The sequence below is a fragment of the Acinonyx jubatus genome, chromosome E1 (genome assembly GCF_027475565.1).
Source record: "Acinonyx jubatus isolate Ajub_Pintada_27869175 chromosome E1, VMU_Ajub_asm_v1.0, whole genome shotgun sequence".
Taxonomy (NCBI): domain Eukaryota; kingdom Metazoa; phylum Chordata; class Mammalia; order Carnivora; family Felidae; genus Acinonyx; species Acinonyx jubatus.
In genome coordinates, this window is record NC_069397.1 from 24,957,949 (window position 1) to 24,970,305 (window position 12,357).

General features: G+C 39.3%; 1 protein-coding gene across 1 annotated transcript in view; it reads left to right on the forward strand.

Moving 5' to 3' along the window:
- The first annotated feature begins 225 nt into the window (after nucleotides 1–225).
- The window catches only part of BCAS3 (BCAS3 microtubule associated cell migration factor), a 606,762-nt gene continuing 594,630 nt past the window's right edge, over nucleotides 226–12,357 (forward strand). Inside the window, exons 1-6 of the mRNA XM_053211840.1 lie at nucleotides 226–235; nucleotides 332–415; nucleotides 951–1,028; nucleotides 2,369–2,456; nucleotides 5,470–5,524; nucleotides 11,885–11,960. Of these exons, the coding sequence (XP_053067815.1) occupies nucleotides 226–235; nucleotides 332–415; nucleotides 951–1,028; nucleotides 2,369–2,456; nucleotides 5,470–5,524; nucleotides 11,885–11,960 (391 nt within the window). The remainder of the gene's footprint in view (nucleotides 236–331; nucleotides 416–950; nucleotides 1,029–2,368; nucleotides 2,457–5,469; nucleotides 5,525–11,884; nucleotides 11,961–12,357) is intronic.

Sequence of the window (12,357 nt, forward strand, 5' to 3'; positions counted from 1 at the left end):
AAAACCTTTTTAAAATTTTCATTGCTGTTTCAGCCAATTTTCTACAAACCTCATGCCTATTAATAAGCTATATCCTCATGGGATTGCCGTATTACATTTGATAATACTTATGAAATGCTTAAGACTGTATTGAGCGTTGTTTCAAAAAATCAATAAATGTAAATGTAAAGGAAATGTAACTGACGCAATGACACTGGCGAAATCGCGATCTCTTCCATAGGGGAAATGGAAACAGGTAAGGAAGGAGTCAGGTGAGCTCCACAAACCTTGCTCAAATTGACACGATCACCGGCCGCGCCCCTCATTTAGCTCAATACCTCCTTGGCTCTAGGTTTGCCCACCCGCGCAAGCCAGCCGAGGCTCCCGGAAGGTAAACACATCGAGAAGGGCGGGGCAGAAGGCGGGTTAGAGATGGGTGAGTGGCCAGCAGAAAGTGATTGGCAGCTGCCATGTCCACGTGCTTTGTGCTTCGAACTAGCTGTCGCGAGAATTCGATGTAAACAGACCAGTCCCGGGTCCTCCGACTCCCAGCCCGAGACGCTCAGCTGAGGTGCAGAGGAGTCTGAGACCTAATTCCTTTTGACAAAGCCACGAAGGTGTGCTGTCTGCAAAGGAAAATAGACATGTTCGTAACTCTCCCTACCTGCCTGCGTTCGCAACCGAACCTGACACCTCGGCTTCACCCAAACTTACATACTGTTTTGTTTTCCCTGGAGCCCCAGCGGATTGGATAAATTCAGGAGGCGGGTCCGCCTCTTTTCTACTTGCTGGTTGGCGAAGCTGACCTCCAAGGGCGGTGCCCGGCCGTAGCCAGTTTCCTTCTGGGATTGGCTAGAAAAGTAGTTCCGCTGAGGCGTGGTAGGAAGTGGTAGCCGTCAATCACGAGGGGAGACTCCAAACAGTGAGCCTTGAGCTGGAGAACAGCGTTTACCGGCGGGGCGGCCGGTGAGAGGGCTGGTGGGGCTGTGGCTTTGGGGAGGCTTGGCGAGAACGAGGTGCAAGCAGCGTGAGGGGAGAGGGCTTGACTGGTATGGATTCGACGAGAGAGAGCTATCGAGATTGGAGGGGGAGGGGAAGAAGGGCAAGGGGCCAGAGGGCGGCCGGGGGCAGCGGTGGCTCCGCGTTGGAGGTTAAGTGGGTATTGCTGTTCGTGTCTTTCAGGAGAGTGGGGCCTGAGGGTCGTCCTCAGGAGACAGGGCCCTTATAGGACATTTCTTGGAAGGCTCTGTTTCGGGAAATGAAGGGTGGAATGGAAATGAGAGTGCTGAGGGGTTGGTGGTGAAGATACCTACCGAGGAAGGGGTACCTGGACTAGGTGGGGCAAAGGGTGTTTTTGTTGTAGCAGGTGAGACTCCTCAGTTTGGGAATTTTCAAATACGGTGAGAGAATGCTTCTTACTTAGAAGTGATGGTTTTAAGGGCTTTCAAGATTAGTTCCAGGTTGTGGACTTTCCTGAGCCCTGTAAGAGATCATTGATATTGCTGTCAATCCTCTTTTAGCCTTAACCAAGTACACTCTATGTTCTTAACATCTACACAGTGATTCAGATGCTTAATGACCATTAAAGGATCAAGATTCAGTGATGTGACAGGAAAGGACAAGGGGTTTCTAATGTCATATAGGTTTTTATTACTTACTTATTAAGGCTCTGGTGTTTAGGTTATAATAGTAAGGGGATTGACAATCTGATTTAAAAACTCTTGTCAAATTATGATCATGCAATCCTTTTTTTATAGCTGTTACTGACATAACGTTGTATTAGTTTCAGATGCACAACACAATTTGATTTGATATTTGTACATATCTTGAAATGATCACCACAATGTCTAGTTAACATCCATCACCAAACATAGTTACAATGTACAGTCTTGCTTATAGATTCCCAACAGTTTTAGTTGGAAGATATTACCTCACTGTTCCATTAAGTCTCCAAATAATGTGTTATGTGTATTTTCACTATCTCGATTTAAGATTTTAGTACATTTTAAAATTTTGGCACACAGAGATAGCACATTTTTAAAAAATATTAAGTGGTCTTGTGCTAGACTCTCTATCTAGCACATCTTACCTTTCTAGTTTGTGTTAACAGTGGATGAGAGGGGCCAGAAAGAGTCTTAACTAGTTTTGGGGTTCTGAGGCTTAGTCCAAAAAAAAAAAAAACCAAAAACCTCTCACGATAATTAGAAAACTTCTTTATCTATTTCCTCTCCTAATCTTCCCCCTTTCTGGTATAATTGGAATTTCTGGGAAGATTTCCTATATTTTAGGCATTTTTGATAAGGGATCTCTAGTGAGCAACCATAAACCTTTCCCTCTACCGCCAACAATAATGATCAGTTTTTTTCTATCTCTTCCATTCTGCAAACAGGTTTAGTGAATGAAGCTATGGCTACAGATTCTCCCAGAAGACCCAGTCGTTGTACTGGTGGAGTTGTGGTTCGCCCCCAGGCTGTCACGTAAGCAAATTTCAGTATAAGCCTAAAAGCTAAAGAAAATTTGCTCAGAATAGTAACTAACATTCAGGTTTCCTTTCTGAACATTGATTACTTTTTAAATTTAATTAAGGCTTTATAGGATGATAAATATCACCAAGGCCAAATAAAAGGAATAATGGGAGGGTCAAGTCGATGTAGTCACGTTTACAGAGTATGTCAAAAGCATTGTGCTAAATTCTAAGGAATGATCGTTTTTCCAACTCCAGGTTCAAAAATTGGTGGATCATTAATTCAGTGAATCAGGACCATTATTTAAAAAATGAAATAGCATATAATAGAAAATATAATTGGGAATATTCTTTTGTGACACACACATGGATATTTTCATATGTATGTATATGTTCACCAGATCCTGATGTAAAATGTATCTCTTACTCTAAGTCTCAGTCAGAAAGTTTCAGAGTCAGTGTCATAAAGAGTACATTCTATATTTTAAACATTCTTTGACAAAGCCTATTTATACTTTCTGGGAGCATATGATCTTTTTTTTAATGTTTATTCACTTTTAGAGAGAGAGGGGGCACGCATGTTTGTGCACGTGAGCAAGGGGAAAGGCAGAAAAAGAAGAGAGAGAGAATGCCAAGTGGGCTCTGTGCTTGCTTGATCTCATGATCTCTGAGATCATGACCTGAGCCAAAATCAAGAGTTGGCATTTAACTGACTGAGCCACCCAGGCGCTCCTAGGAGCATATGATCTAACGTGGTTTTAAGATATGTTACTTGAGGGGCACCTGGGCTCAGTCTGTTAAGCATCCGACTTCGGCTCAGGTCATGATCTTACGGTTCATGAGTTCAAGCCCTGCATTGGGCTCTGTGCTGACAGTTCTGAGCCTGGAGCCTGCTTCAGATTCTATGTCCCTCTCTCTCTCTCTCTCTCTCTCTCTCTCTCTCTCTCTGCCTCTCCCCTGCTTGCACTCTGTGTTTTTCTCTTTCTCTCTCAAAAATAAATAAACATTAAAAAAAGATGTGTATACTTGAAATCACTATAATTAACAAAAAAGATGCCAGCACAACAGCATGAGAATTGAAAGGAGTATTCTAGTGGGAGTATTTAATGGGAATATTTTAGTATTTTAGATCCTAAAGGGTTTTATTAAGAAGCTAACATAATGTACTTTAAAGGCTGAATGGAGTTTAGACAATTAGAATCAAAGGTACATTTTAGGCAAAGGGATTAGAGTGAACAGATATGGGTAAGGCAAGCTATTTTCGTAAATGGAATATAGGGAGGTTGACCTATATAAAGTAGGTTAGGGTGGACAATTAAGATCCTTCAGTATTTGGATGAGGTGAAACTTGTTTTCTACCTTTTAAAATGTTTATAAGGGAATGTTAATATTTTGTATTATTCTCTTGGGCAGTTTAGCATGTTACATAAAGATTGCCTTTTCAGACTAAGAAAAGTATATGTATTTTACTATAATACTTCCTTTTTTTCCTTCCTGTATTTCCTGGGGCCATATTTCTTTGCTAACTATGGGCCATGGAACAAGTTAAGCATGTTATTAGCTATGAGTTAGGTCCTATTTCAGTCTTCATTTTCTCCCCCTCCCTCTCAGCCTTTGTTTTATAGGTGAGAATACCAAAGCAGGGAGAAATTAAGTAAATTGCCCTTGGGAACAGCCAAGAAGGGGAACCTGGATAAAACCCAGGCAGTTTGTCTCCAGAGCCTGTGCACTTAGGCAGTATTGTATGTTGCATTACCATATTGGTATTCAACATATATTGCTTTTTTTTGTTAATTAAATACGTAATTTTAGTGTTTTTTTTAAAAAAAGTTTTTTATTTATTTGTATTCTTTTAACAAATAATGCTCAAACATCCACTCCATGCCTAAAGTACTGGATTGTAGATTCTGGAGGTAGAAGGGAAAATGAGAGTTGGATTCCTTTCTGTAATAGAGTTTATATTCTAGTGGGAGGAACACTAAGTTACTATAGGCTTGAACACTACACAGTGTGCTATGATAGAGAATGATAGTAGGGAGTAGGACATAGGCTGTCAGGAAGGGCCTCTCTGAGGAGGTGACACATAAGCTGGAGATATGAAAGGGATGGAAGAGTATGGGAAAGATTCCTGACAGGAACAAAGCTGGTGTAAAGGTTTTGATTCAAGGAGCTTGGTCTATTTTAGGAATTGAAGTTGCAGGAGACTGAAGCAGAGTAAGTTAGGAGAGTGGCAGGAAAATAAGGTTGGAGAGGTAGGCCTAATCAAATTGTTTTTCTTTTTTTTTCTTTTTAGGCCTAATCAGTTTTGGTAGCTATCTAAGGCATACCGCTTTTTTATAGGATTTAGGATAACTCCTATGATTTTCTTTAAACGTAATTTTTCACATGAAATGAAATGAATTGATTTGGTATCTTGAAGAATTTTTTCCCACTTGCTGATATCCATATACTTCCTATTTAAAATATCTCAGTGACCCTAACAGTATCATTTTTCTTCACTTCTATGCATTGTAATATTTTCTCATGTCTTGTCTATTGCAAAAGTTCTGTGAGGATGTCTTAGTATCTCCTAATTTTGCACCTGCAGCAAAATACAGATTCATTTTGCTGTATACAGGTAAGAGACTAGGTACGTAACCAATTTAAAGAAAAGGTCATGAAATACTGAGTCATCAGCAACAGTTTTTCTTGCTCTGGTAAATTCTTTTGCTTTGACTCAAGAGGAAGGTCCTGCCATAGCCTTGTGTCATCACTCTTTCAAATACAAGTTAGAATATCTGTGTCAAATTAAGAGAACATGACTTTTAAGAAGAGACAATGTTTAAAAATATTAAAATTTCATTTGCATTTCACTTAATAACATATTCAAAGAAACTAGAAAGCAGGGTTGCAGAACTATCAGTTGATGAGAGTTGGTTTTTTTTCTTTTTTTCTTTTTTAAATATTTTAAGTGACTTTAGAAAGAACTTTTTCATGTTTTGTTTTAAGCTGTCAGGATAAATTTTATCCATTTCACCCCTTTCCAGGGAGCAGTCCTACATGGAAAGTGTTGTGACTTTTCTACAGGATGTTGTACCACAGGTAAGTGTCTGTGTAGTTTCAGAAATAGTACGCCCCAGTAGTAGAACCATTGGCCAGGAAAATTCTGAAATGTTGTCTTTCCTAAACTTGACACAGGTCTCATCAACTTCACAAAGACTTTTGATGTTTTAGCATCCTGTGCATTGGTAGGGTAGAACCATACTTGTTAGTATTACATGTGCCTTAGTTTTGTGCTGACAGTGGCACAATTATCATTCCTCAGGACTTGCTCTCATAAACAGAATTAAGGTGAGACATTAGTTGAGAGATGGGACTTGGGACTCTCTAGTTGGATTCTATTTCCAGAATCTTCCTCTTGTCCTCGTTAAATGTTGCCTGTCTGAAGTGATAATGCAAAGTATATATTTTGCATTTTATTAACTAGATACTATATTAACTAAATACTATACTGAACACAAATCTATATCTTTTTCATATTGAGCAGTATTTATATGCCAAGTAGAGTATACCTTGTTACTCTAACTTATACAGAGTTCCATCTATATAAATGTAACAATAAAGAATAAGAGCAGCCCTTCTGGGATCATATCTAGTGCAGTGTTGTCCAGACTTAACATAAATGTCACTTGGCTCATGTGTTAAAAATAATAATTTCCAGGCCCCTTTCCCAGAGAGTTTGACTCAGTGGAATTGAGGTGGCATGCAGTTTGAGCCTCTGGTGATTCTTGTGAAACAGTAGCTGTGGGAAGCACTGTTCCGTGGAACTACTGAAGGGAAAGTTATTTTCTCCTTGTGGTGATGTCAGTATTTCCTGACTGCAAGGGATCTGTAACTGCACTGTTGAGAAAAGGACATTCATAGATCCAGTGTCTCAGCTTTATGACCACATCCTAGAAAAGTCTAAAATGCAGATCTCAGTTATACTAAATAAATTGTATTTATCAAATAAATTAAAGTATCGGGGTATTGGTATTCCTTTATTATGTTCAGACAACTCTAATGGAAATAGGTCACAATGACAAGGTTCATAGGAGCATGTAAAGAATAACAAATGCTTGCGGTGCCTGGGTGGCTCAGTCAGTTGAGTGTCTGACCTTGGCTCAGGTCATGATCTCACAGTTTGTGAGTTTGAGCCCCACATCGGGCTGCTGCTATCAGCACAGAGCCCACTTCAGATCCTCTGTCCCTCTCTTTCGGCTCTTCCCCCACTTGTGCGTGCACTCGCTCTCTCTCTCTCTCTCTCTCTCTCTCTCAAAAATAAATAAAACATTAAAAAAACTTTTAAAAAAGGAATAATAAATGCTTTCCTTTTTTGAGGAACTTGGTTACTAAGGGAAGTAAAATTGCTAAAACAAGCATATCAGTAAGTGTTCTACATGATAGTACAGACTGAATGTGTAATTGTTAAGAGAATGCATAGCAGAGAAAGAGTGAGAGTCAAGTTCCAAAGGATATCAGAAGTAGCATTAGTTAAAATGAATGGAATGCTTGGGTATTTGATGTTGGAGGAGGCTGGCTACCTGGGTATGGTAGGCAAAGGAATTGCTGTGGCTGTAGAGTATCTTAGACTATGTGCAGAAGACTAGTTCTAGAGAGCAACCTGGGACTGAAATCCAACCTGGGCTCTACAAACTGCTCTTTCTCTTAAGCCCTGAGCCCTGGCATGAAACTAGTTCCAAGGAAGGGGCGTTTAAAATTTTTTGTAATTTGCCTGCCCCTAGAGTGCCTCTTTATCACATTTTTACAAAGGCACCTTTTGTGTTAGTGGAAACCCTGCATGGCAAGCAGTTCTTGCTGGCTGGAGGAGAAAGGCTGTGGTCAGAGGCTTCGAGGGAATAGAGAGTTTGGTAGAGAAACAAGAATACCAGATTGAGTAATAGATTGACAATAGGGGGTTCTTAAAACTGATAGGGTAAAAGTTCTGGAAGGTATAAGATTAATATAGTGTTTATGAGCATTACTACATTAGAAAGGGGATAATCTGTGCAATTGATTGTGAAGATTTGGATCAGAGTAGCAACTGTGGAGGTAGAGCTGTAGTCATGGATCTAAGAATTAGAATGTTCATTCAAGAAATATGTAAGTCATTATTCTGTTTACTCTGGAAAGAAAGCAAAAATTCAGGCAGCAGACATTTACTTGAGCACCCACTATGGGACAGGCACTGTGTTACACTGAAGGGATATTTGGTGCTTCTCCTTAAGGCTTCATGGTCTTGTGTAGCAGTAGTTGGCAAACTTTCCCGCAAAGGGCCGGATAAGCTTTGCAGGTCATACAATATCTGTTGCATCTACTCAGTACTGCTTTTTATGTAAAGGAAAGGGCATGGCCATATTCAAATAAAATTTTATTTATGAACACAGGTGGTGGGCCAGATTTGGTGTTTGGTGACCTCTGGTCTTTTTTCCCCCATATTTAATCCAGAATCCCCCAGTGGTACTGTGCAGTCAACCATTTGGAAAAATTATGTTTTTTGCTGATGTTATGTTCCAACTCCTATTCTGGAAATTGTCAAATTCATGGAGCCTAGAAATTATTCTCTGGGTTTCCAAATAGCCACAAAAGGGGGAAAATGTGTTGTTAGACTGGTATCAGCTTCTTCAGCTGTTACAGATAGAATAAATTACCATTGTGTTCAGCAGATGTCATTGATGCCTTGTAGATGCCCTTAGCTGTGCTGTTTGATCTAATAATTGTACTTACGAAAATTTATTAAAAAATAATTCAGCAAGGAAAAAGTTAAAGCTCAGAATTTTTCATTTCAGTGTTTGTGTGTGAAAGTTCTACATTTTCAGTGTAAAAAATTGTAGCCAGCCCAGGGGTGACTGGGTGGCTCAGTCTTACTTAAGCGTCTTACTTCAGCTCAGGGCATGATCTCATGGTCTGTGAATTTGAGCCCCGCATCGGGCTCTGTGCTGACAGCTCAGAGCCTGGAGCCTGCTTCGGATTCTGTGTCTGCCTCTCTCTCTGCCTCTCCTCAACTTGTTCTCTCTCTCAAAAATAAATAAAACTTAAAAAAAATTAAAAAAAGATTATAGCCAGCCCAAATGTCAATAGCAGTCAAACAAATTATGGTACGTTATCCCTATAGAATAATTTGCGGTAATTAACAATTATACTTTTTGGCAAAAGGGAGGTTATTTCTGTATGGTAAAAGAAACAAAACATATACATACAACAAAAAAATACAACATACCTACAGTGGCTGTAACTATGTCTTTTAAAGTTCAACAATAACCTTATGCTTATGAATGGGTATATGTGGTAGAAACCTGGTAAGGAATAAAAGGGAAAATAACGAAATACTATAAATAATGGGGTGGAAGTTTTGATTCTAAATAAGAGGGCTAGAGTAATTGCATCTTGGTTGAAGAAGGAGAGCTAATAATCAGTGCTCGGCAGGAGACTTTTGTATGGTATGTTGATATTGACCTCCATTAAGGTAGCAAGTGAAAGCTGGATGGGCACTGGGTGAGTATGTGCCTCACTAAGAATAAAATACCTACACATGGGCAAGAGATATCATAAGCTAAGAGGCAAAATGACATGATGTCACATGCCTTCTTTGTGCAGACCTGCAGGAAGGCACACAGGAAACAGCACTCAGATGCCTCAGCTTCACATTTTTTTCAAGAATGCTTAGTAAAGAACACCATGTCTGCTAAGGAGAGAGGAGAACTTGAAGACATAGCAAAAGTAGACAAGGCTTGTTTTGAAAGTCTTATTTTTCCCTGAAGGGGAAAGAAAAGTTCGAGAATCCCAGTACACTGAAAGACCTCATTCAACTTTGTTTTGTTCTGCATATCACTCAGAAATCAAAGGAGAACATCTTGCAAATGTTGCAGAGGAATTGAGAGAATGTTGAATAATGCTGCAGGTGATAAATCTGCTAAACTGAAGAAAATTCTGAAAAATGTTACTGCTTTACCAGATGAAAGGAGAGCGTGATGTGGGGAGAAAAAGTTGTCTTAAATGCACTGTGCTATTCCAGATTGGATCCTGGAACTGAGAAAGAACATTAGTGGAAAAACTGATGAAATCCAAATGAAGTGTGGGGCTTAATTAATAGTAATGCATCACTGTCAGTGTCCTAGTTTTGAGAAATGTTCCATGGTAAAGTCAGATTTGATTAGATAGTTAACATTAGGGGAAACTGGTTGAGGGATATATGAGAACTTTGTACTATATTTAATAATCTAAAATTATTCCAAAATAAAAAGTTTATTTTTACAAAAGATTTTAAGCATGAAAAGAACAAAAAGGAAGGAGGTGAGGATGAGGCAGTTGAAGATAAAGTTGATGAATTAGTTAGATACAGTGCAGGTTTTCTCCTCTTCTTCAAAGGAATTAACTATACACATCTCACTTTTTTTTAAAAAAAAAATTTTTTTTTCAACGTTTTTATTTATTTTTGGGACAGAGAGAGACAGAGCATGAACGGGGGAGGGGCAGAGAGAGAGGGAGACACAGAATCGGAAACAGGCTCCAGGCTCTGAGCCATCAGCCCAGAGCCCGACGCGGGGCTCGAACTCATGGACCGCGAGATCGTGACCTGGCTGAAGTCGGACGCTTAACTGACTGCGCCACCCAGGCGCCCCTCACTTTTTTTTTTTAAAGGCAATGAGATTTGTAAGGATTTGTAAGATAATTTCTTTTACGTAGTAAATTTATTAAAGTAATTTTGTCTTTTAGTAGTATTTTCAATACTACTAAATAATATTTTAGTATTATTTTAATAATACTAAATAATATTTTAGTATTATTTAGTATTTTCAATACTACTAAATAAATACTTCAATACTCAAAGAGAGTGTGCGTGTGTGTGTGTGTGTGTGTGTGTGTATGTGTGTGTTTGCGTGTGCGTGTGTGCACTAGCAGGGGCAGAGAGAATCTCAAGCAGCCTCCATGCTCGGTGTGAGCCCAATGCCGAGCTCTATCTTACCACTGAGATCATGATCTGAGCCAAAATCAAGAGTCAGATGCTTAATCGACTGAGCCACCCAGGCACCCAATGTAGATACTTTTCAGTTATCATACAAGGTACAAGGGCTGTAAACTGGCATGGAAATTTAAAGTGGGTCGAGGGGTGCCTGGGTGGCGCAGTCGGTTAAGCGTCCGACTTCAGCCAGGTCACGATCTCGCGGTCCGTGAGTTCGAGCCCCGCGTCGGGCTCTGGGCTGATGGCTCAGAGCCTGGAGCCTGTTTCCGATTCTGTGTCTCCCTCTCTCTCTGCCCCTCCCCCGTTCATGCTCTGTCTCTCTCTGTCCCAAAAATAAATAAACGTTGAAAAAAAAAATTTAAAGTGGGTCGAGTATAACATAAATTATATGCAGGTTGGTAGTTTTTATATGCTTTTGGTACAGTTTATATTAAATAATTATTTTGTGAACTGGGTACCACTTTATAATTGAAAATGTTGCAGGCCTTTTGTTGACATTCTAAATGCTTATAAATATATACAATTTTTAAACATTTTAAAGTGGAAACATTTGCTTTATGCAGCAATGACTCCCTTTAAATACAGATGGATACCGTTGACACTTATGATTTCATGGCAGCTAAGCTTATCTTTGTGAACTTTGCTGGCCTGCAGAAACCAGCTAATAGGTTGGGTCTAGAAGCCAGATAAGAGACTTAAAAAGTTTAATACTGTACTTTTTTATTCACCCCCAACTCTGGCTCTTGCCTTCTACCTGGAACTGGAGGCAAGCAGAAAGTAATATATTAGAAAATTCTAGGTAGAGTGTAGTTACAGGATCATAAACACCTGAGACTAAATAGATACGTGTGGTAGTTTTGTTTTTTTCTTCTTTTTCTTTTAATTTTTTTTAACATTTATTTATTTTTGAAAGACAGAGAGAGACAAAGTGTGAGTGGGGGAGGGGTAGAGAGAGAAGGTGACACAGAATCCGAAGCAGGCTCTGGGCTCTGAGCAAGCTGTCAGCACAGAGCCCAATATGGGTCTCAAACCCACGAACCATGAGATCATGACCTGAGCTAAAGTCAGATGCTCAACTGACTGAGCCACCCAGGTGCCCCAATTTTGTTTGTTTCTTAAGCCTTCTTATTTGTTGATCAGTATAGGGGGTGATGTAGGTTTTTGAGTGCCTTTCAGTTATAGTGATGTTTCCTAATAGACTATGATCATTGTATTTTAGGTTTCTGCAATTCTTTAATAAGTTAAAACCCCTTTTTTTTGGCTAAGGTTATCACAGTTATATATAACTTTCTTTGGGAGTAAAGATATTACAAAATGTGCTAGTTCCTAAGATGTTGGAACATCTTGGTGAAGTTGGAAAGAGATAAGATTGGCATTATTTAAGTTACTTTTTGTCTTGAACATCTGTAGTACTATAACTGTGAAACATTTTTATTCAAACATTTCTATTTACTATGCAGGCTTACAGTGGAACACCTCTGACAGAAGAAAAGGAGAAAATAGTCTGGGTCAGATTTGAAAATGCAGATTTAAATGGTATGGTTTTAACTTTTTTGGAACATATGAATTAAATGTTTGTTGGAGGATGACCTAATTCTAAAAAGAGAACTCTTACTTTAGATTACTTTCTCTGCAGTAAGTTTTTAGTTTTCAAACGAAATTTATTTTTAGTTTAAAAAGTAACGTAACCACACTATGGAAACTTCATTAGAACTTGTACAAGTCTTTAAAAAAAAGTTTTTTTTTTTTAATGTTTGGTTATTTTTGAGAGACAGAGAGAGACAGCATGAGTGGGGGAGGAGCAGAGATAGAGGGAGACACAGAATCCGAAGCAGGCTTCAGGCTCTGAGCTGTCAGCACAGAGCCCGATGGGCTTGGACTCACGAACAGTAAGATCATGACCTGAGCCGAAGTTGGACACTTAACCGACTGA